Genomic DNA, 22,919 nt, shown 5'->3' on the forward strand with positions numbered 1-22,919 from the left:
TGTTATAAAAGTTTGTATGTTTGGATGTCTTGACGCAAAACGACTGAAAGTTTTCCGATGACATTTTCACAATAGTGAAATAAAGACCTGGCGTTTAACGTTCTCACATTCATCGTCAACACTTCATAAATCTGAATATCTAAGGCTGGCAATGCTTTATAAAGAGGAATTTAAGGTCAGTATTTTTTCCTACAGATGATTTATCCGCATTCACTCAAAGGCAGAATAAAAATAATGATGAATGCGGCGTCGTAGATGGACTGACTCTAATGCCGCTTAATCGGCTGGGTTTTGCCAAGTTTCGTGAAACGAAACATAACCGTTCTTATAGTTATTTTAACGGTTTCGGAAACCTGTTTATCAATAAGAGTAATTGGCAACTACTGGCAAGTAGTTATTTTTCAACGGCTTTGGAAATCTCTTTATTTATAAGAGTAATTTGACTGGTTTGAATAATAAATGTCAATAAATTATTGTATTATTTTATTAAATTCTGTTAATCAACGACACCATTTGCCATGATCATATATGACTTGTTTTAAAAACACTTTTATTAGGAACGTTATACGTTATACCCACAAACATACATTTTCACAGGTTTTATCTTTCGCACAAAACGTTATGTTCAGTATTTTCTAGTTGTACCTAATAAAATGAGCAAAATTAGGTAACTTCTGTAGGTAGTTATGTTTTTCGTTATGCGAATTACTTAGCGACTGTTGCATTAAAAAAATATTAATAATATTTTTGCCTGAATTTCTTTCTCTTAGTTAATGCAATAAGTACTTTTCCACCGTTATTTCGGAAGAAACAGTTTCCCAAACCGTTGTGGAAGCAAACGCACTGTTCAAGCTCACAAACCATGCGAGTTTCCCGATAATCTGGGAATATTGCACTCGGTTTAAGCACTCGTATCTCCACGCGATGTTACAAGGCACAATGAGGATGAGGACGGCTCAATAGGACGGTATTAAGTAGCTGTTTTTTAGCTATTTGTGCCATTCTTGCATACCTTTTTGTATGCAAACCTGTTTTCTTTACGGATGCAATCCGCATTATCTCTACTCGGATCAGTCGCTAACGTTTTGTTTCTAGTCCGTCTTTCTATAGTGGCAAAGTAATTTGCTGTTAATTTGGAATTGGTTCCATGTTGGCTGGTAGAAATGACTTTGAATGATAAATATTTAATAACGTACCTAATTAAACATTCGTGAGACTATTTTAAAATATTTAGATCACAACGGGTACACTCACTTGTATTAGTAGTAGTAGTAGTAGTAAATCACTTTATTGTACAAAACAAAAACTGTTAACATGAAATTCATATAAATTTAGGTGTATTTTTAGTCGCTATTGGCGACATGTTTCGGGCCCATCGGAGGTCCTTCTTCAGACTCGAGTGCTCGCGGTGGTGGCGGCGGTGAGTGTAACCGTTGTGATCTAAATATTGAATAACGTACATTTTGATTTGATTTGATTTGGTAATATTGTCTTCGGTTACCGCGATAGTTACTCATGAAATACAACAATGAAAACTGATTATATCGCGTATATTGAATTTATAATATAATCCGTTTTCATAGTTTTATTTCTTGATTTGTGGTGTTTTACAGTAAGAATTTTCCTCGTGTTGGTGTGGTGAAAATGTTTAAATGATGCACTCGATAGCAAATATTATTTTGCCCTCGCGTCTTCAAAACCTCGCAATACTATAGATTCCACTTTTCGCTTTCGATACGCATTTGGTTCAACTTTTACTCCTGCAGTGTCACTTAAAATCTCAAGTCTTTAAATCCAATTTATCATATATTATTTTATAATTTAGTATCTTGCCCGTTATTTTGAATTGAAGCTTTATATCTACTACCCAATACCCATCTCATCCAGATACCATGAAACCTTTCTATATGATGATATTCCTTGCTGACCTGACTTCAATAATCCATGATGGATATCCATCATTCGGACTCGGTTGTTGATTTTTGACCCATTATTTGTTTGTTTGCTTGCTTGAGGCTCTAGTGTCCCACAACTAAATATGACTGTCTATAACCTATTTTTAGAAATTATTTACTGAACTCAATCTACTAATAAATAATACACTGATTCTTTACAGTAAAACTTTTCTATACAGTAAATACAATCGTTTTCCAAACTTTCCTCGTCTTACGTCTTCTGACCGCAATTCTCAAGTCACCAATTACATTTTTTGCTCCCCCGTGTCACTTAGCTAAGGGTGACTCAAGTCTTTAAATTCAATTTATTCCGAGCGACTCTGCCCGCATATTTTAAGATTTTGACGTCATTTGTTATTCACTTTCAAGACGTTTCAAATGCGTTGAGAACTTAGAGGGAAAGATTGCAAATTTTTCAATTTGTCTGTGAAAATATTTGAAATGCTTGGTGACTTTAGAGATAAATATTGCAATTTATTAAAGTAATGAAGTCAGTGGTTTTGCTTATTGAATTATGTTGTTTTTATCTTGATTCTCTTCAGTATATTATTTTAATTATCTGTATGATAAATATCCTAACGGAATTCTTAGCCATCTTTTTGCACTATTTCGAGAACGATTTTTTCTCTACAACCGATGTATGTATGTATAAACTCTTTATTGTACAAAGATATAGAACACAAATATGGCACAGAAATAGGCAGTACAAAGGCGAACTTATCCCTTTAAGGGATTTCTTCGATGTTTGATTACTTTGCAGCTTTGATCCCATCGTGGTTTTGACCATCTCACACATATGGAAGTTTAATATTATTTACATGCACACGTTCTTCTACGTCCATAACTTAACATATAGAAGAGAACAATCTCTCGCTTTAAAAAAAACACTATCATTCTGGTACTCTTACTCAAGTGTACGTCCTAGCTAGCTCTGCTGCTGTCCAGACCTATTCAACCGAGTCCTCATTTAAGACCTAAAACTATTCATACTTAACCATATAACTGCATAAGTTCAAACTACGTTTAATACCAAAAAGCATTCATATGAATAACCGCCGTTTCCCATTTTGGCTGAAATCCAGCCTAAATTCATTATGCAGTCGCTATAACCTTTAAATACAAGAGGTTATAGTTGAATTTAGATCGGACCAGCGATAGAGTAAATGTAAGGCAGCCTAATTTATTTTTTGCGGTTGAAGTAACTCTTATGGATCTGCTAATAGAGTTGAAATTTTGTTGTGTTGAGGGTTTTTAGCAATGCGTCGAGTGCATAAGCCCAGTGCTACGACAAATGTGGAATTTTGGCGCGTATGCAGAATGGATGGAGCCTAATATCTACCCTAGTATGGCAATTTAGGAGTATTGTCGGTGCGTTTTGATCACAATGGTGGACTAATTATTTCAATTACGATGTACTTACTTTGTAACATGGCAAACCTGCATAGTGCAGCCACCGCGCGCACTGGCCGGTTGTAAAAAAAACTAAGCCATTCGCCCGTCTTTTGTTTTACTCATCAATTTTCTCTTGGAATTTTGTTGCAAATGGCTCAACTCTGATTTTATTTATTTAATGTGACTGCTTATAATTTGTTTAAAAAAAATCCAGGGGTAAAATTTGTATATATGTATATTACTGTAACAAAATCGCCAATCAATTTCTAATCTTCACGTTTAATTAAAAAAGCAGCCTGAATCCTTTTATCATAAAATTCACTTTTGAAAACGCAAAAAACTAGATCAGTTATGCCCATTTGCACGATCCCAGTAATATTCATATTCATATTTATTTATTGCATCCATGGTACACAGGTGTTACATATATAATAGTTTCACATTGGCCCTGGTAGGGCAAGGCAATTATCTTAAATCTAAAGATTAATTTATATATGTACAATATATTTGACAGTGTCTTATTTAACTTTTAATAATTTCATAGTTGTATTATATAATATATAGTTATTTCTAAAGTCCATAACTGATTTTATTTTACCAAAATCTATAAAATTAAAATTAAATATACAATAATAATATACATGCTTAAAACGATTGTAAGTTTATGTCAAAAATATCGATACCTATATAATGTCAATTTCAAGCTTAAATTAAAAATTGTAAAATGAGACATGTCCAATAAATACACTAAATTACAAAAGAATTACATTTCATCTTCCAAAAAATCTTTAAGCCTATAATAACACTTATTAATTAAAAAGTAACCCGGGGTTAAGCGGTTAAACTGTTAACCCAGTGTTAAATTTTACTGGTAACCATGGTAACCCCAGGTTTAACCGGTTAGAGGTCTTAGTGGCTCAGTTGGCAGAGCGCTGGAGTATCGATCCAGAGGCCGTGAGTTCAGGTCTCACCCAAGGCAGTAATTTTTCCACCCAGCCGGGGGACGTCGTGGTAGAACGTTTACGACCCCATGGCGCCCCCATAAACGGCAGTGCGGAGAATTGCCGCAGGGGATGTTAATAGTGGGTATTCTCCTCCCCTCCCTCTGACTAACAGAGGGAGCAGGAGGAGCGAGTCCCACATACCCCCCCCCCCCCCCCTTATGGGCTTCCTATGGGTTAACCCGGGTTAGTGAAATAGCGCAAGTGGGCCTTAGTAACTACGCAGTAATAATTGGTACTTGCCTTAAAATAAACAAAAGCTGTAGGCTGGTAACGGTATTAAAAACTACTAATATTGAAATAATTTAAGGCTCCGCTTTAGTTGCCAAGCAGAACGCATAACAGAACATAGCAAAACGACCTGGGCGGTAAATAGTTTTGATGACTTTAAATCGCCGGGAACAGACGGAATCTACCCAGCCCTACTAAAGTGGGGAGGACACATACTAATAAAACATCTATCCAATCTACTGTGCAGCTGTATAGCCTTTAGGTATATACCACAGAAATGGAGGGAAGTGAAAGTGATTTTCCTACCAAAACCAGGAAAAACCGATTATTCGGATCCTAAGTCTTTCAGACCAATCAGCCTAACGTCCTTCATGCTAAAAACACTAGAAAGATTATGTGACAGAGAACTGAAGGACACGGCTCTAAAAAACATAGCAATCCATCCAAACCAACACGCCTACAGTCAAGGTAAATCAACTGACTCAGCTCTCCATGCTGTAGTAAGCAACATAGAGAATGCGTTAGCGAGGAAAAACTCCTGTCTAGGCACCTTCATCGACATAGAGGGAGCCTTTGACAAGACCAATTTCAGCAGCATTCAACAAGCATTACATAGACATGGAACCAATCCGCTCATAATCGAATGGATAATGAATATGCTAAGACAGAGAATAATAAGACTAACCGAAAATCAAAATCACCAGGCACTAGTCATGAGAGGATGCCCCCAGGGAGGAGTACTCTCACCATTGCTTTGGAACCTGGTTGTAAACGATTTGATAACAAAACTAAACAACAAACACTTTATGACTATAGGGTACGCAGATGACTTAGTAATACTAATCAGCGGCCTAGTAATAAGCACACTGTGCGATCTCACACAGACAGCACTGAGAATAGTAGAGAAATGGTGCAAGGAGAATGACCTATCGGTAAACCCAAAAAAGACCGACACAATTCTCTTCACACACAAACGAAAACTGGGTACATATGCAATGCCAACACTTTTTGGCACAAAACTGACACTTTCAAAGGACGTAAAGTATCTAGGCATAATCCTGGACGATAAACTGAACTGGAACAAACACCTGGACAATAAACTGAACAAAGCAACAGTAGCCTTTTGGCAATGCCGGAGGATGGTGGGAAAAAGATGGGGACTTGCCCCTCACATTATACTGTGGCTGTACAAAATGGTAATAATGCCAATGATCAGCTACGGCGCGGTGGTATGGTGGCCCCGCACCCAGCTAACTACAGTAATAGACAAACTAAATAAAACACAAAGACTAGCATGTGTGGCTGCAACGGGCTGCATGAGAACTACTCCGACTGCGGCTCTAGAAATAATGCTAGGACTCCTGCCACTACACATATACATACAGAAAGAAGCGGCTGCCACAGCTCTTCGTTTGAAAAATCTAAACCTATGGACATCTTTCAGCTCATCGCACAAAAAGATCTATGAAAATACGATCTTAAAACTGCCCATGCTGGAAGCGCCCATCGACAAAATACCAAAAACTATGATCTTCTGGAAAGATTACGCCATATCGTTAACAGAAGATCCGAAAGAAGGACTAAACCAAATAAACCTAAGAATATTCACAGATGGCTCAAAGACAAACGAAGGGACAGGATGTGGTGTCTTCTCAGAGGACCTGAACATACACATCACAAAGTCCCTTGGTGAACACAATACGGTATTCCAAGCTGAATGTTTAGGAATAATAGAAGCTTGCAATGCTATTACAAGACGACAAGTGAAACACGAAACCATACTAATACTGTCATACAGTAAATCGGTACTACAAGCGCTATGCAGCGACAAACTTACTTCAGAGCTTATACTTGAATGTCATCGAAGCCTCACTGAAGTGAGCAAAGAAGGCAACAAAGTAACAGTACAATGGATAAAGGGGCATAGTGGATCAAGAGGAAACGATGCAGCGGATGAACTGGCCAGGAAAGGTTCAGAAACACCGGCATATGGACCCGAGCCAATCATGCCCCTACCAATATCCTACATACACAACCAGCTAGAACAACATCACAGACAACTGCACAACAAGTACTGGAATGAAATGAAGACATGCAGGCAAACCAAAGAAATTCTACCGGAACTGAACCACAAACTTACCAAAATATTACTGAAAACACCAAGAAGCCAACTACGTAAAATAGTAGGATTAATAACAGGACATAACACACTAAACAAACACCTACATATTATGGGTAAAACGGACAGCCCCATGTGCAGAGCGTGCATGGCAGAAGAAGAAACAACAAAACATATTCTCCTAGACTGTAAACAGGTAGAAGTATATAGGAGCAAATACCTAGGGAATCCATGCACACTAAAGGAAGCAACTAGCAACCTGAAGACCTTGCTAGGCTTCGTGGAGGAGCTGGGGTGGTTAGAGTAGCGCTACCTCGTTTCACGCAAAATAGGCACATTGGATGTCGAGTTGCGGAAAATGCCCAGCAAAACTAACTAACTAACTAGTTGCCAAACTATTAATTTTAGTACCTATTTCTATTTTTTAAGCTACCGAAATCCGATTAATTAGTTGACCGGTTAAATAGGTGCCTAAAAAAATAACTGGCAGATTTTTCCAACCTATGGTATTAGGTTCCCATTCATAAATTTACAAAAACAACCATATATTTTTCCTCGTAAAGTCCATATTTCAAAACGCTAAAAGGACATACGACATTACAATAGCAGCCTAGCCTACCAGTAGAGAGTTAGGATTACCAAAATTGCCTACGGATTGGCCCAGTTTTGATGGAAACAATTACCATCCCAACCGCGCATTTTTCAATTCCCGGCTTATTCTTAAAACCAGTTCTAGTTGGACTTTTGACAATGTTCATACACTGGTGACAATCATGTGCTTGCCTTATAGTTAGCGGTTGCCGAAACTCAACTTTATTTATAAGTACTCCTTTTATGAAGGTACCCCATACAGTAATACCTCGAGAAAATCGCTGTACAGAGCCGGAGCACAGAATAAATAATAGTAAGGTACAGAAGATTCACTCTCTAACAAAACGCATCTATTACGACAGATGACCGCTAGGTGGCGCATGCGCGAACAGTAGGGCTTAGATGGTCGGCTCTTTATCATTTGTCACCATGCCTGTCACAAGTACGTAAGTGCGAAAGTGACGCATGATATGACAAGTGACAAAAACGCGACCATGATACCGGTGCAGGCGTCCGTTCCGTAGCGGTGCGCGGCAATTACTATGGCTAAACCTCAGAACTGGGGGCGGCCGCATGTACTTGTAGCGGCGCGACGAAATCGCGGAGTGAGTCACGCCTGGCCGGAGCGAATTCCTCTAAATCCACACAGTGCACGACTAGTTGTTTAGGTTCCACAGAGTGTGGCGTACTTGTAAGCCCTGCCTAAAATACAACTGCGAGCGTCATATCAAAAAGTACTTCTGATTACAACTGTGGCTGGACGCCCTGTACTGTTGGAAATAGGTACAATCAGACCAAGCTAACTCTGCAGCGATTTTGATAGCATGCAGCACAGACTGTGCAGTTGTTATTTTAAACTTTTATGAAATTATGACGTTTAAAATAACACTCGCATATAAAGACCGCTGCAGAGTTAGCTTGGTCTGCTGTAGGATTTCTGTTGTGTTTGAAACTTTTTGTATAAAATATTTTATGCTCCTATGGTTGTTATAATTACATAATTTTCGGTATCAAATAAATACTGAACAGAGTAGTGTTTTATTACAACATATACATTGTATATACATATATATGTATTGTATATTTATTTGTGTATTAGGTTTTGTTTTAAGACCGCCTGTTGTTACCTGGTTCTATTTTATCTTTAAAAATGTCTTTGTGGTTTTACATGTATGTAAAATGTATAATTTTTGATGCAATAAAGAATATAATTTGTCTGAATTTTTTTTTGTTTTTATCCCTTGGGGGGGGATTGCCGTAGTCGCCACGCTTGGCAGGCGGGTTAGCGACCGCAGTTTGATAGAGGTAGTTCTCGGAGGACGCTGCTGCCCATCCACCGGATTTCCTTAAGTCGCCTCTTACGACACCCACGGAAAGAGAGGGGGTCGGTGGTTGCGAGCGGCACAGGATCGGTCGGAGTGGCGAGCCTTGGGGGAGGCCTATGTCCAGCAGTGGACGTCTATCGGCTGACATGATGATGATGATGATGAAAGAATATAATTACTTACTTACATTGTACAAGCGGTAGAGTATCGTAAGGAGGTAAATTATTCTGGTTTTTCTAAAGCTTGTTAAGTAATATGAACAGTATTCCTGAAGTTTTTATGCAGCCTCCTTTTTTAATAACTTCAGTCTTAAGGGTGATTAAGGTTTATGAATTTAGGCTTAGGTTATTAAATTTAGCTTCATTTTCAAGTAAATTGGTAAAATAATTAGAAGCAATACTTTTATTTACTCTTTGATTTTTTTATTTAAGTTAATAATAATATAAAGGCTCATTTATACGATGTGAGAACTCGCATGCGGTTTTTGTTAAATTACGGTAACTTCAAGGCCGAGTGAGGAATGTCGAGATCCGACACCGAACCAAGGTGCGAGATGTGGGTGACGTCATTACCAAGCTTAAATGGAGTTGGGCGGGACATGTTGCCAGGCAGTGATGGCAGATGGACCAAAATGTTGACGGATTGGTGGCCGCTTTCGGATGAAAGAAGCGCCTGGCGTCCGTTGGCTCGTTGGGTGGATGACGTTAGAAAAATCGCGGGGCACTTTAGGATGAGACTAGCCCAGGACCGGGATAAGTGGCGTACACGAAGAGACGCCTATGCTCAGCAGTGGGCGACTGAAGGCTAAATAATGATGATGAATGATGAAGTAGCCTACAATGTAAACTCGCATGCCTTATGATAAACATAATAGGTACTTAAAATTCACACCAAAGAGTTAATAGTCAAAGCAGACTAGATGTATTATAAAATATCGTAAGCGTCGTAAAATTCACGGCGCCTACGGGTTTAGGTCGCGAGATTGACGCTCCGCTTCTATTGTTTGATGCCAAAACGGCAACAACTCATGGCGAAAAATACTGTTTCTCTGTGCCGTTTCTATACGTTAGTAATAATAGTTCAATGGTGCTAATAGGCGACTATAGACACTTATATGGATAAATACATACTACATAGGTACGTATATTTAACGCACTGACAGTAACCTATACCCGGTACCTAGTTTAGGAATTCTCGTAACATCACGTTCGACATACAAATCTCGGCCGAAACTACTCGTCCTCACTAATCCAGGCTTGCGGTCTCCAAATCGGTCGTGGGTCCGAACCCGACTCGTACAGAGTTAGAGAAGTTATGTATGAAAATACGTATGTACAATCGTTGTTCACTTAATACCTAATAGTACAAGCTTTGCTTAATTTGGAGCGATATAGGTCGAATTTTGTCCCCCAAACGTTGATTTTTTTTAGGGTTCCATACCCAAAAGGTAAAAGCGGGACCCTATTACTAAGACTCCGCTGTCCGTCTGTCTGTCACCAGGCTGTATCTCATGAACCATGATAGCTAGACAGTTAAATTTTTTACAGATGATGTATTTCTGTTGCCGCTATAACAACAAATACTAAAAAGTACGGAACCCTCGGTGCGCGAGTCCGACTCGCACTTGGCCGGTTTTTTATATATACACTAGTTGCTATTCGGTGAAGGAAAACATCGTGATAGGACTACAGGTATGGATAGGAAGTAATTTTTTTTATATCCGACCTTCAAACCTTTAAAAAAAAATCGTACTCCCATCTTACAGGCCGGCAACGTACTTGCGACCCCTTTGGTGTTGCAGGTGTCCATGGGCGACGGTAATCGATTACCATCGGGCTATTCATGTGCTCGTTTGCCTCCTACATAATAAATCAAAACTTATCAAAAATGATTTTTTCTTAGCAAGTCTCATGTTTCAGATTTTAGGGTTAGAATTAGAATATGGTAATTTCAAACCAAGTCATGGCAAAAGCTAGAAGTATAAAATCATAAATTCATGTTTCTGTCTATCTAGGATACAATTCTTATGGAAATGAGTCTATTTTGAGTCTAGCCGTAAATTTGGATCGAAAGGTTGCAGGTTCAGATTTCGACGTTGCATTTACATAGGTATTGGCTGAAGTCCAGCTGAAGATAGAGGGTTTAGATTTTAGTATTTCGAAAGGAGATTTCGGTAAAATAGTAATGGTTTTTTCAAAAGATTAATCTAGTAAATTTATGGAAAATTTCTTAGTTTTCTGCTGAGTTACCTTGATCAATTGTTAGTTTTGCTCTTTTTCACTTACGTAATAAACACTAACGTGAAATCATATTTATTATTACTTGTCTTAGGGCCACTTGCACCATCCCACTAACCGGTTAAACCTGGAGTTATCATGATTACCAGTACAGTTTGACACTGGGTTAACTGTTTAACCGGTTAACCCCGGGTTAGTGGGATGGTGCGAGTGACCGTTAGCTAACAATCTAATATAAATAATGTAACCGTGGTTCTGCAATTAATGAAATGAAATATAGATATGTTCTAAGTACCTTTACAAACATGTACCTATAACTAAAAGTAGCATAAAGATGCCTTTCCACTGAAGCGGAAATGAGCGAAGATGAGAGAAGCCCTGCGGTAATCAACCAAGAGCATTGGTTGCCCCTACATCTCTTCTCCGCTCCGCTGGATTAGCAACCTTATAATACTTTTTTTTTTAAGTTAGAGCGCATGAAACTATTATCTAAAGCCCTAATGCTGTTGCATTCCAAAACTTTCGTAAATCATTGCCAAATATATGGAAGAAAATCCACTATTGAAAGCTAATAGGCATTTGCGAGTACAGTCAGCAGCAGAAGTTGCTAAGCGGGCGAGGTGTTCTAAATTACCTTGACACGCTCTTATTCTCTGAACAATAAAGTCGCGTCAACATCATTTTGAACACCTGGCCCGCTTAGCAACTTCTGCTTCTGACTCTACAAGATGGCACTAAAATCCTTTATTGCGCATTAAGTCAAATATAGATGTCACTATGGTCGCCATCTGAACCGCTTACTAAGTACACCAGCCGTATTCCAACTCCAGAACTCTCAACCTGATTTGTCATTACTCGCAGCAACTCAATAATACGAACGATAAAATAAATAAAATGTAATAATAGTACATTACGATACAAGTGCGAAAAGTAGGAAATTCACAACGAGTGGCGATAAATTAAAACACGACCGAAGGGAGTGTTTTAAATCGACACGAGTAAAACATTAAACACAAATTTATGGCAAAGAATAGCCAATACATACAGGATAGGCAATTAGGCATAGTAGCGATACAAACGTGCGACCAGTGTTGGCCGAACGTAAATTGCAATTAACCATTAACCAGTACATGTACTGGTTGATGGTTAATCGCATTAACGTTTCGGCCAACACTGCGTGCAACTGTCGCGATGCAGTCGCGCTACTCGCGCTGTTTTAATTCAGCATCGCTTCTGTATCGATGCAAGCGCGCGACTGTATTGATTCAGCATTGCTACTAACGGTCTGATCCGAACTTTAAAATACGATCCATGTCGTATCTTTAGCAAATATTTAATGTAAAGTTCGAATCAGGCCGTAACGTACGGTTGTTTCGCGCGACATGTCGTGTACAACGCGCGTCAAGGAAAACGTGTCAAGTTCGTAACAATAACAAATCTAGTTAAGATTTTAAAGTTCGAATAGGTCTTCGTTATAACTCAGATGAAATGAGAAGTTGGGAAGCAATTTCCGAAGACCTCCGGAGATACCCGAAACCAAGTGGATAGCGAACTTGCACTGAACAAATACATACTTCGAAGTAAAGCTCATATGTCTGCCATTTGGAGTATGTGGTAATTTAGACTTTATTATTAGAGAAATAAGATATCAACTTGCTTGAAGCACGCTAACGTACTTGATGAAGATTTAAGGATTTTAGAGTTTTGAGGAACGAACTGGATAATCACGGAAGCTGGAGCCGATACGGTGTTTCAAGTTTTATCTAGATAGAAATTTTGTACTCGCAGGTGACTTACCCCCTTAGTCCGTAGTCCTCGTCTATCATTCCTAACTTAATCTTCTTAAGGGTCCCCGGGAAGCTCGGTTCTCCATAATACAAACGTAGTTCTGCTCTCATTTTAAAACGACTAGCTAGATTGCTCCGAAACTTTGTACATACAATAGGATAAGGTATATTCTATGTCTGTAATTAGTTTATGAACCTTCAGATACCATAGTTAAAAAAATACAGCGAATTTAAATGCAAAACTTGTTTTTGCTCTATTTCGTTAGTTTTTTAAACTGGAGCTATATAAACTAGTTTAATAGCTAGATATACCTCATGTTATTGTATGTGCAAAGTTTCATTACAATCAAACACGTAGTTTTAAATTGAGAGCGGAAATACGTTTGTATGGGAAGGTGCAATTCGGCTGAGCTTGCCGGGAACTCTTAAGCGGAAGTTCAATATTCTTGCGGTATGCGGCGGGAGCGATATATCAACTTTAGCGGGCTACAATTGCTATTTAAATATGCGGAATCAATATAATGAGTGTGTAGCTTGCGATAACTAATTTTCAAGTGAAGTCCGTTGTCAGTCAGTCAATATGTCAGTGTCCTCTCGGTGGCCAGAAGTCACAGTTTTTTATGTAAAAGAGGAATTTGGCGAAGTAGCGCCCACCAGTACTTGTGGCCGGAATATAATGTAAATTCGGTAGTCAAGCGAATTTATTTTAAAAGTAATTCAAAAATCAAAGTTGTATTAAAAAAAACTCGGACATGGTTTAATTAAAGCGTTTTATGAAATTAAGAGTCAACGGCATTACTCATTCAGCCAATGAAATTAAGATGTAATTTTTAGTCTAACTTTTTTTAAGCAAACACCTGTTGTAGAGACACGCCCTTAAATCATTGTTTATTTTAAATCATCCCTATAGATCATATGAACAAACCACCCCTTTTTATACAAACTTAATTAATCCTTCATTTAATTCTTATCATCGATTTACCCCTAATTTATTGAAAAACCAATAACTTTAACGAGAATCGTTTAACTTTTAGTAAAAAAAACTAACTGGATATCGTTAAATATTCACGGCACAAGAACCCTAAAAACGTGAACGAAAAAGTGTTAGTTTTTATAAGAAAATTCATGTAAGTCTACAGTATTATGATTTATATTTTATTTTTTATTTATTACTCAAATAAGTGACACAGCATTACAGCAAAATAAAAACCAAGGCATTGTGAAACTACAAAATAAGAATATAAGGAAAAAAACTACATATAAAAATCAAAGACAAATTAAACTTTGATAGTCCTTGATAATCGTTTGCCCTTATCTGTCATTTTGAAATTTTTGTTTATTGGAAAGGGACAAAATTTAACAAGGGTTAGTTAACTTTTATGAATAAGAGTGTTACTCGCTAAGTATATTCCAGTCCTGCTCGGGACTCGTCTCTTCGTTGACTACTAGAGAATTCACAATCATTGTCTTGTATTTTCACAAGTCCCTGATTCATTGAACTTTCAAAATGAAAAATTAAAATCAATTTAAGTAAGCAAATTTCCTTGGCCCACTTACCTTACCTTACAATCTTAAGTTACGGCATAATACAACGAGTAATCATTAATAACTGGAAGTGGGCCGACGGAGATTGTTTCGAGATAGATGGTCTCCCATCATTTAGGAAACTTGAACAAGGCTTGAACAGTCAGAGACAGGAAAAGAATAAAGACTGTTAAATGTCCCAAATCTAATCTGTTACTTTACTTTAATGTTAATCTTAAGTTAGTTATTAGTTAGTTCCCTACTGAAAATCAGCGCTGCGGCCAGCCGTGGCATTACGCTACCGCTAGGCGTGGCATTACGCTACCGCTAGCCGTGGCATTACGCTACGGCTGGCCGTGGCATTACGCTGAGTGGTCCTTTTTTCGTCCGCTCCTTTTATACACTCTCTTATGTAACCTACCATCGTGTGACGTTACGAAATGTATTCTATTCTATTCTATTAAAATCCCGCGATAAGTGGGACAATTTTAATTTAGTTGACGATTTTTTTTCGGCAGATTTTTATAAAATGTTGCTAACTCCTTCCTCACAACGCGGAATAAACACGAAATACCGATTTAGGACGAAAAATGTACCTAAGTAATTTGGGTCTAGCTAGGGGACCCTAGCGACATCTACCGTAAGAGCGTTACAAGCATATACTGGGAAGATTTGCTATGGATGAGGTCTTGGTGGCTCAGTTGGCAAGAGCGCTGTAGTATCGGTCCTGAGGTCGTGAGTTCAAGTCGCACCCCAGGCATATTCGTATAGTTATTCGTAAATGACTGTCAAGTCTAACAAGTCATTAGATAATCTTTTAACCCTACTATCCATCATTTTAACATTTGTAATTGAGCGTTTCTTTTTTTTGCCATTTTTTTTAGGAGACCTTTTTTGCCACTTTTGTGTTATTTATAATCAGGATCACGAGCCCTTTTCATCCTTATAGGAGAAAAAAGTGTCCCAAAATTTCCATACATTTTTCAAACTTTCCTTTTTGTTACCGCCATACAAAGTATATGGGAAAATGGTAGTATAATAGGAAAAAAACCTTGAGACATTTTTTTTATCCCATTAGGATCGAAAGAGCTCGTGATTTTGAGTAGAAATAACACAAAAGTTGCAAAAAAGGTCACATAAAAAAAGAAAAAAAAAAAGAAACGCTCATTTATTAGACAGAGACAAAATTTAGAAGAGGTTCGCTAAGTTTTATGAATATGAGTGTTAATAATGAGTCTCATGGAGTTTTAATTATTAAATTTGCTAATCTGCGCAGATCCTCGATCAATGTCTGTTCGTGCTTACAGTGCCGGTGAAAACGAATTAATTAGTAAGACAAGAATTAATTAGTAAGAAAAACTTATCGCTGCTTACTCAGTCATCATTTAGCAAGGTTTTGCCTTTCATTATTTTAGATCCGTTAGTTTTATTTTAGTATGCAACTAAGTATTAGCTAAAATAAATGACACATACTTAGCAGTATGTATTTACATACATATCTTAATGCTGATAAATTCACCACACCATCTGGTAAAGGCACTCTTGATTGTTCAAAAACTGATAAGAAAGTTGCATTTTATCCACATATTTATGAGGCAAAGTAATCAAATGCAAATTTTAAGTTAATTTCTTATGTTTCGACCGAAAAAATTCGAACTTTGCCGCTGTGGCCCGGTGGCCGAATGGCACAGGCACCTGCCGCGATAGCAGAGGACGCTGGTTCGATTCCAGCTTGGGGCACTGGAGGCTTTGGTCACTTTTTCTTAGTATATGACATTTATTTCAGTTTATAATTGACTTTTAAATTATGATTTTCAATGATAAATATTTAATAACATTCATCTTGAATGGATTTGCTTTAGTTTTGTTTAATATTTTACAGTTAGTATTTTCCTTGTGTTGGTGTGGTGAAAAATTTTGTTTCACTCGGTGGGAAAATTTGTTTAACCTCGCAAAGCTCAAGATTCCATTTTTCTTCGTTTTACGTCTTTTATTTACAAATAAAGTGCTAAGTGTCGCCTAATTGTCTGTTGGGTCGCTACGCTCGTGGTTCAATTTTGGAATCTTTCGCTTGCTCGGGTATCAATATTAAGCACGAGAGGTTAAACAACAACTTTGCCCCCTTGTAAAACAAATAACTATTAAAAAGATATCTTAAAAAATAAATAAATGTAACACCATCTGAAAAATGTATGACTCATGCAATTCTGAAGAATAAAACAACAGTCTTTATTATGTAATTTTCTCTGGTAAAACAAAGTTCTATAAGTATTCTAGCCTGCCTGATAGGACTTTATGTTGAGCGAATTTTCCTTCCTCGTAAGTTAATTAGTTTTTTGCTCGAATTTTCTTTATGCTGGCCGTTTTGGGTGTCTATTAGGTAGATTGTAATCGAAAAATCTTTAAATTAAAATTGTTTGAGACTTATGAGTTGGCTTAACCCTCCGCGAAAAAGCCGCTCGCATAATACCCATCGAAAATGGGCGTTTTCTAAACATTGATATTGAAAACCTGATTCTCACAGATCCTGGTGTTTTTGGGTTCTTTCAACTCAGTATCACTAGCCTAATCCTGATGATAAAAAAATGTCCCAAAAAATTGTCACGCACATACAAGTGAAATTTCACACTAAAACGTGACATAATGGAATGGACATTTTGGGACATCTTTTTTAATGGCAGCATGGAGAATGCTGTCGATTCTGAGTAGAATGAGCCCAAGAATGACGACTGGTCGTGACCACACATAAGTGGTACAACACTAATAATTTTAGCATGATAGTGCAGTGGATTACTAATTTGACTTTCGTCTTCTACATTTACAAAATAACAACAAAAAATTGTCTTATCGGGTAAACATGGACTCTCTCACGCTCTACATATTAGCACTTTCCCTTATTCATGCTAAAGGAGCCTGCATTCCGCTTTGGCAACCTAATACCACAAAATGGTGCAGATACGACTTTCACTACATTACTACGCCTCAGTGGACGCTCGAAGCGGAGCGTTCGGCGGGGCGTGCCGAATGGCGTCGGGCTCACAAGTGATTTGAGCAGCGTGCACTAAGGCCGCTCCATAAGTTTGCATTTGTTTAACATGCACGCCGCACGCCCCGCCCCGCTGCACGCCCAACCCGAGCGTCCACTCAGGCCTTACACTTATGCACTCAACGTGAGCGATCTTCAAGTTCGTATCAAAACCATAACACATTGTTAAATTTGAATCGGGCTCGATCTGAATTACAGAGTTTATTGTTTTTGGCAGTTTTGAGGCTGGCTGGGTTGAAAGTTTTAAAGCAAATTGTTTTAGTATAGAAAGATTTTAACGAGTCATGACAGGTTGACAGGTACGCGTTCACAAAGTTTGGCACACTATTTTGTTACTCAAAATTTAATACTTAGCTTATTTCTTCAAACAAATACGTCACTTTTGACACTGACATATCTAATCCATATCGTATCTAGACGTAATATTTGACGTATCTTAAAGTTAGAATCGGGCCGTTAATGGGGTTGGCCGGTCGAAGTATTTAGCAGATGGCGCCAGCATAGCTTGCCCTGTCAATCCCTAGAATTGTGTCAATTTTTTGTTTTTGTAATGGAATTGTATTGGACGCCAGCCCTCAAATCTCATAGAAAAAGTGGCAAGCTATGATGGCGCCATCTATGCCAACCTTTGACAGTCGGGTCGCAGTCAGTCTGTACCGGCCCTTAATGAGACTTAAACTATTTACCATACCATTCAATGCATTTGCGCCCATGAGCATTGACTTTAAATTTTTAACATTACTTATACATTTAATTTTCTGATCTCGTAATCTACTCGAATAAGCACAAAAAGTCCATTTACAAAAACTAATGCAGTGCGCAAAACATTACTTTACCACCAAGTTTACCACAACAAACACACTGTCACTACTTTGTCTCAAGCACCACAATTAGGAAATACCCCTTTTACTGTTATGTTACTTTTATTACCATACGTAATAAGGGTCATTTTCGCTGATTACTGCATGCGACGGTTGTGAGTAGGGTAGCAAGATGTCCCGAAATTTTCGGGACGATTTTTTAGGGTTCCGTACCCAAAGGGTAAAAACGGGACCCTATTACTAAGACCCCGCTGTCTGTCTCTGTCTGTCTGTCCGTCTGTCACCAGGCTGTATCTCATGAACCGTTTTAGCTAGACAGTTAAAATTTTCACAAATGATGTATTTCTGGTGCCGCTCTAACAACAAATACTAGAAACAGAATAAAATAAATATTTAAATGGGGCTCCCATACAACAAACGTGATTGGTGAACGGGGTTCATGTGGAACTGTATTAAATAGTTTTAAGAACTGTATACTAATATGAGTGTAATAAACAATTCTAATTCTTTTTTGCCGTTTTTTGCGTAATGGTACGGAACACTTCGTGCGCGAGTCCGACTCGCACTTGGCCGCTTTTTTCGTTTAGCTATGACTTATTGAGAAATCTTATTTGGAAGAGTACATATAAAATTATTATGAGTCAAGAATTTTCCCTCACGAAAATTTCTTTAGTTTTTTTTTAAATATAGTTGCCCGGAATAAGGATACGGATCTGGTAAACCTAGTCACGGGAGTGTTATGGGACATAATTCATATAATTACGTAGACATGTTCCTCGACTGTCGATATCTTACGTGGAGACATAAAAAAAAACGTGGAGACGTATTGACTCGATTGGCGATTAATACAAGTGATATGGACGATAAAATAGGGATGAACTATCGAAAAGGTTTGAAGCCTCATCGAGCCTTATCTATGATTATTACAAATGGTGTGGCAGATTTAAGATAGGGATAACCAGTGCGTTTATCGATATCGATGGTTATGAATGAGATGCGATATAGTTAATAACGAGGTTTAAATTAAAGGTAAGCTACTTTGGTTATCAAGCAATGTACATTTTGTAATATCGCTTTTTTGTAACTAAATGTAAGTACCGCCACCCGTGATTTACCTGACAATTTTTTACAAAATACTTACACAAATTGTTGCATTCGATTGAAAATAGTAGTAGATTTTGTATGATGCAATTTGTGTGGGCAGATATTAATAAATTGTCATGTAAATCGCATTTAAAGGTTTGTCCCTATTCACCCCAGCCATCCCTATTCACCCCGGTTGACGGTACTATATTCTTTTCTTAAGTAAGTGAGTAAGTAAGTAAGTATTTATTTGCAAATAATAAGTAGTTACAATCAAATGGTTGCTTATTCTGCTATTTAATTTATTTTATTCTATTTACTGCCGTAAATCCTATATAATTTTGATTGAAATATACTATTTTTCTGTTCAATATTGAAAATAATAAGGAAATACATATAAAATGTAATAGAAATGAATTGTTACACAAGTACGTGGGATTCCGTATGTCAACAGAAAGAGCTTAAAAGTAGCCCCTTAAATTGTTCCTTGTTCCCTATCCAACAATGAAAGACGGAAATACCGCCATCTTTGTGAAGAAACATGTAAATGACATGTTTCTGAATGTCTTTGTCGCTTTAGGGTAAATCAACCTTTACGTGTCACTCAAAATCCCTTTTAAAAGGCTACTGGTACATTTGAGATACAGGTAAGTTATTAAATTGCTGCTGGTTAGTTTGTGGTTCGAGATTTATATTTAACTAGCTTTAGTCCGCGACTTCGTCTGCGTGGAGTTAGTAATTTGGTTAGCTTTTTTTATCCAATCTGCTTTTTATTGATTTCCCATACAAACTTCAACCCCCCTTTTCAGCCCCTTAAGGATGATTTTTGGAATAAAAACTAGCCTATGTATGTCCTTCCCCGGGACTCAAACTATCTCTATACCAAATTTCAACTAAATCGGTTCAGCGGGTTAAGCGTGATGAGGTAAGTCAGTTAGAGAGACAGACAGACACACTTTCGCATCTATAATATTATTATAGTATGGAACTATGGATAGTATGGATTGATTGGTTCAGGTAGTAGCGCGGATATAACATCTTGATGTCTAAGATAACATTCTTTTAGGATCATGATGTATAAGGATGATATGAGAAGAGGTTAAAGCGGCATCATCAATCAATCAATCAAATATTTATTTGCTATAAGCACAGTTATCCTAAATTATAGCTTTATTAAACATATTAATAACGGGTCACTCACGTATCTTAAGTCGAAAACGCTCGACATGTTTCACTCCGTACCGACCGTCGGCGCAAGTTCCTGATGACGCTCCTCGGTACGGAGTGAAACATGTCGAGCGTTTTCGACTTAAAATACGTGAGTGACCCGTTATTAATATGTCTGTGTATATGTTTGAGCTTTGGTAGCTCAGTTGATGAAGAGCGATTGGACTGGTGGTGTTTCAAACGGTCATAAGTTGAGATCTTATCCGAAGTGGTAAATTATTCCATTTTTGGGGTTCCGTAGTAAACTAGGAACCCTTATAGTTTCGCTACGTCCGTCTGTCCGTCAGTCTGCGGCTTTGATTTGTTGTAGTGCTAGAAAGCTGCAATTTGGCATGGATAGATAAATCATACATGGCGACAGAAAGAAAATAGTACATTTCGATGCTAGTGCGGAAAGTATGTCATTATTTCACGAGTACCGAGATATCTTGCCATGAGCCGCAGGCAAGTGGCAAGACTCGGGACGAGTGAAGAATGACATTTCCGCACGTGTATCGAACGACGTTTTTTAATACAGTTGCGAAAAAATAAGAAAAACAACAAGGAATTCGGAACTTTCTTATTATTAATTCTGTGACATCATTGACATTGACATTATGATGAGGTGTTTTTTTTAGCTGGGTGTTATTATTATTGAACCCACTTGAATGAAAGATTTTTTTTAAATGCATGTTCTATAAGACAGAAACAATTGTAAATAGGTATAAAACATTGTCCTATTATTACCCAAATATCGTTAATTACAATTATTTGTGTATCGTACATTTATAAAAACAATACCGAATGTTGCCCTTGGAAACTTAAAGCAGAAAGAAAAAACGCCTTTTCTTTGACATGCGTTCCGTTCTATTCAGACATCTTATTAAGAACGGTTTTTCAATATTCAATTTAAAAAAAATTGACGTGTTATAATGATGAAGAGGTAAGTAATAAAATATGAAATATGTATATTTTTCGTATTCTTACATTAACAGTAGGTTTTTATGTTGAGTACGACGTTTAAAGGAAACTAATATTAACACTCATCAATAAGTAGTCATGAATTGGAACAAGAATAAATTTTAAAAAATTGGAAAAGTAAAAAGCACTAGTTCACGAAAACCAACTTTCCGCACGCTAAACAGCTACGTAAAGTAGCACTTTTTGAGCAACTGTATTAAAAAAAAATGTTTTTCGCTTTAATCCTATGATGTGGGGTATCGTTAGATAGGTTTTTCAAAACGAATACGGATCTCCAGCAACCATTTTTTGGTAAAGCGAATATTTTCGGAAGTAATCACTCCGAAAGAAAAAATCCCGCGGGAACAATATAGGCCTTTGTCCTTCAGTACACCTGCATGAAATAAGATCTTTTTCACTAAATGACTATAAAACCTTTCTTTTTCTTTTTCTGGCTTTACTTTTGTTTTACTCGCTAACTGTTAACTTTGTTTACACTAAGCTCAAGAAACACCAATACATCTTTTAACCCTTAAGGGACAAAAAGCTTCTAAAAGCTGTCGCCGGTCTAATTTACGGAGTAAATCTACCCCTATTCGTCCCTAAGTGGTTGTTTATACATATTACTTACCCTTATTTTGCCTTGTTGTAAAATTTATTTTGCATGTGACATGTGACATACTTTCAGTTTTGCTGGGCGCAAATCAATTCGATGAAATTATGCTTTTGTTGGGTTTATGGGAGTTTTCAGAAAATAGTGTACCCAATTAGCGTGGGACTTATTTAAGGCAGATATCGACATTAGTCCCATAATTAAAGTTGTTCAGTATAAAATATAGTCGCTACGTAGAGTAAAAAATAAAAATCTATTTATTTCAATAAAAAGTGCTTAAATATATAGAGTGCATTTGTGTGCAAAATCTCTAACGTGAGATTATGCGCGCGGTCACTAAACTCGCGTTTTGTTGTTAAGATTGAGTAATTTAAACTATAACTACATTCAAAACTGTAATAAATGTCATATATTAAAGAAAAAGTGACGAAGGGAACTACATTCATTTAGCTAATGAGTTGTATGGCTGGTGATTAAAATTTCACCCTGTGTTACGATTTCAGATCAAAAACATTATGTGCTAAATGAACATTTTGATAAACTATACGTTTAAGTCAATTTTTTTTAAATAGTGTTAATATTTTTTATAAATTCTTTACTCACTTGATTCCTCAATAAGATTCTCCTGCCGGCTCCAAGCGCACTGCACTAACAAAACGCCGACGGCCAAAAGCATCGACATGTTGCACAGCACTATTATCGACACTGGTACATCACTAGCTCACTCTCATTTTATCCACTCACACTTCGTTGATGTAATCTGCAACAAATGAAAACGGCGGTTAATTTAATTGAACGTTAAATACACTTTAGGTTTACGAACGAAGCTTCGTTGAAATAGACATACACTTTGAACTTACAAATTTAACACATTTTGACATTAAATTTTATTATAGCTGACATCAACACGTATAAGAGAACAGTGCCTGTTTGTGAACGCAGTGTTTTCGTGAGCGCATTCCACTCCTTAGGGTCGTTTCACAGGTATGAGGTATGACTAGGTATAGCCGTTCGATTTGTAGCTGACC

At 37.4% G+C, this 22,919-nt stretch overlaps 1 protein-coding gene across 1 annotated transcript in view; it reads right to left on the reverse strand.

The window, feature by feature from the left end:
* Positions 1-22,648, reverse strand: part of LOC134751868 (basement membrane-specific heparan sulfate proteoglycan core protein-like) — a 253,985-nt gene extending 231,337 nt beyond the window's left edge. Inside the window, exon 1 of the mRNA XM_063687392.1 lies at positions 22,495-22,648. Within this exon, the coding sequence (XP_063543462.1) occupies positions 22,495-22,573 (79 nt within the window). The 5' untranslated portion in view covers positions 22,574-22,648. The remainder of the gene's footprint in view (positions 1-22,494) is intronic.
* Positions 22,649-22,919: the final 271 nt, after the last annotated feature.

This window comes from Cydia strobilella, chromosome 23 (assembly GCF_947568885.1).
Source record: "Cydia strobilella chromosome 23, ilCydStro3.1, whole genome shotgun sequence".
NCBI lineage: Eukaryota > Metazoa > Arthropoda > Insecta > Lepidoptera > Tortricidae > Cydia > Cydia strobilella.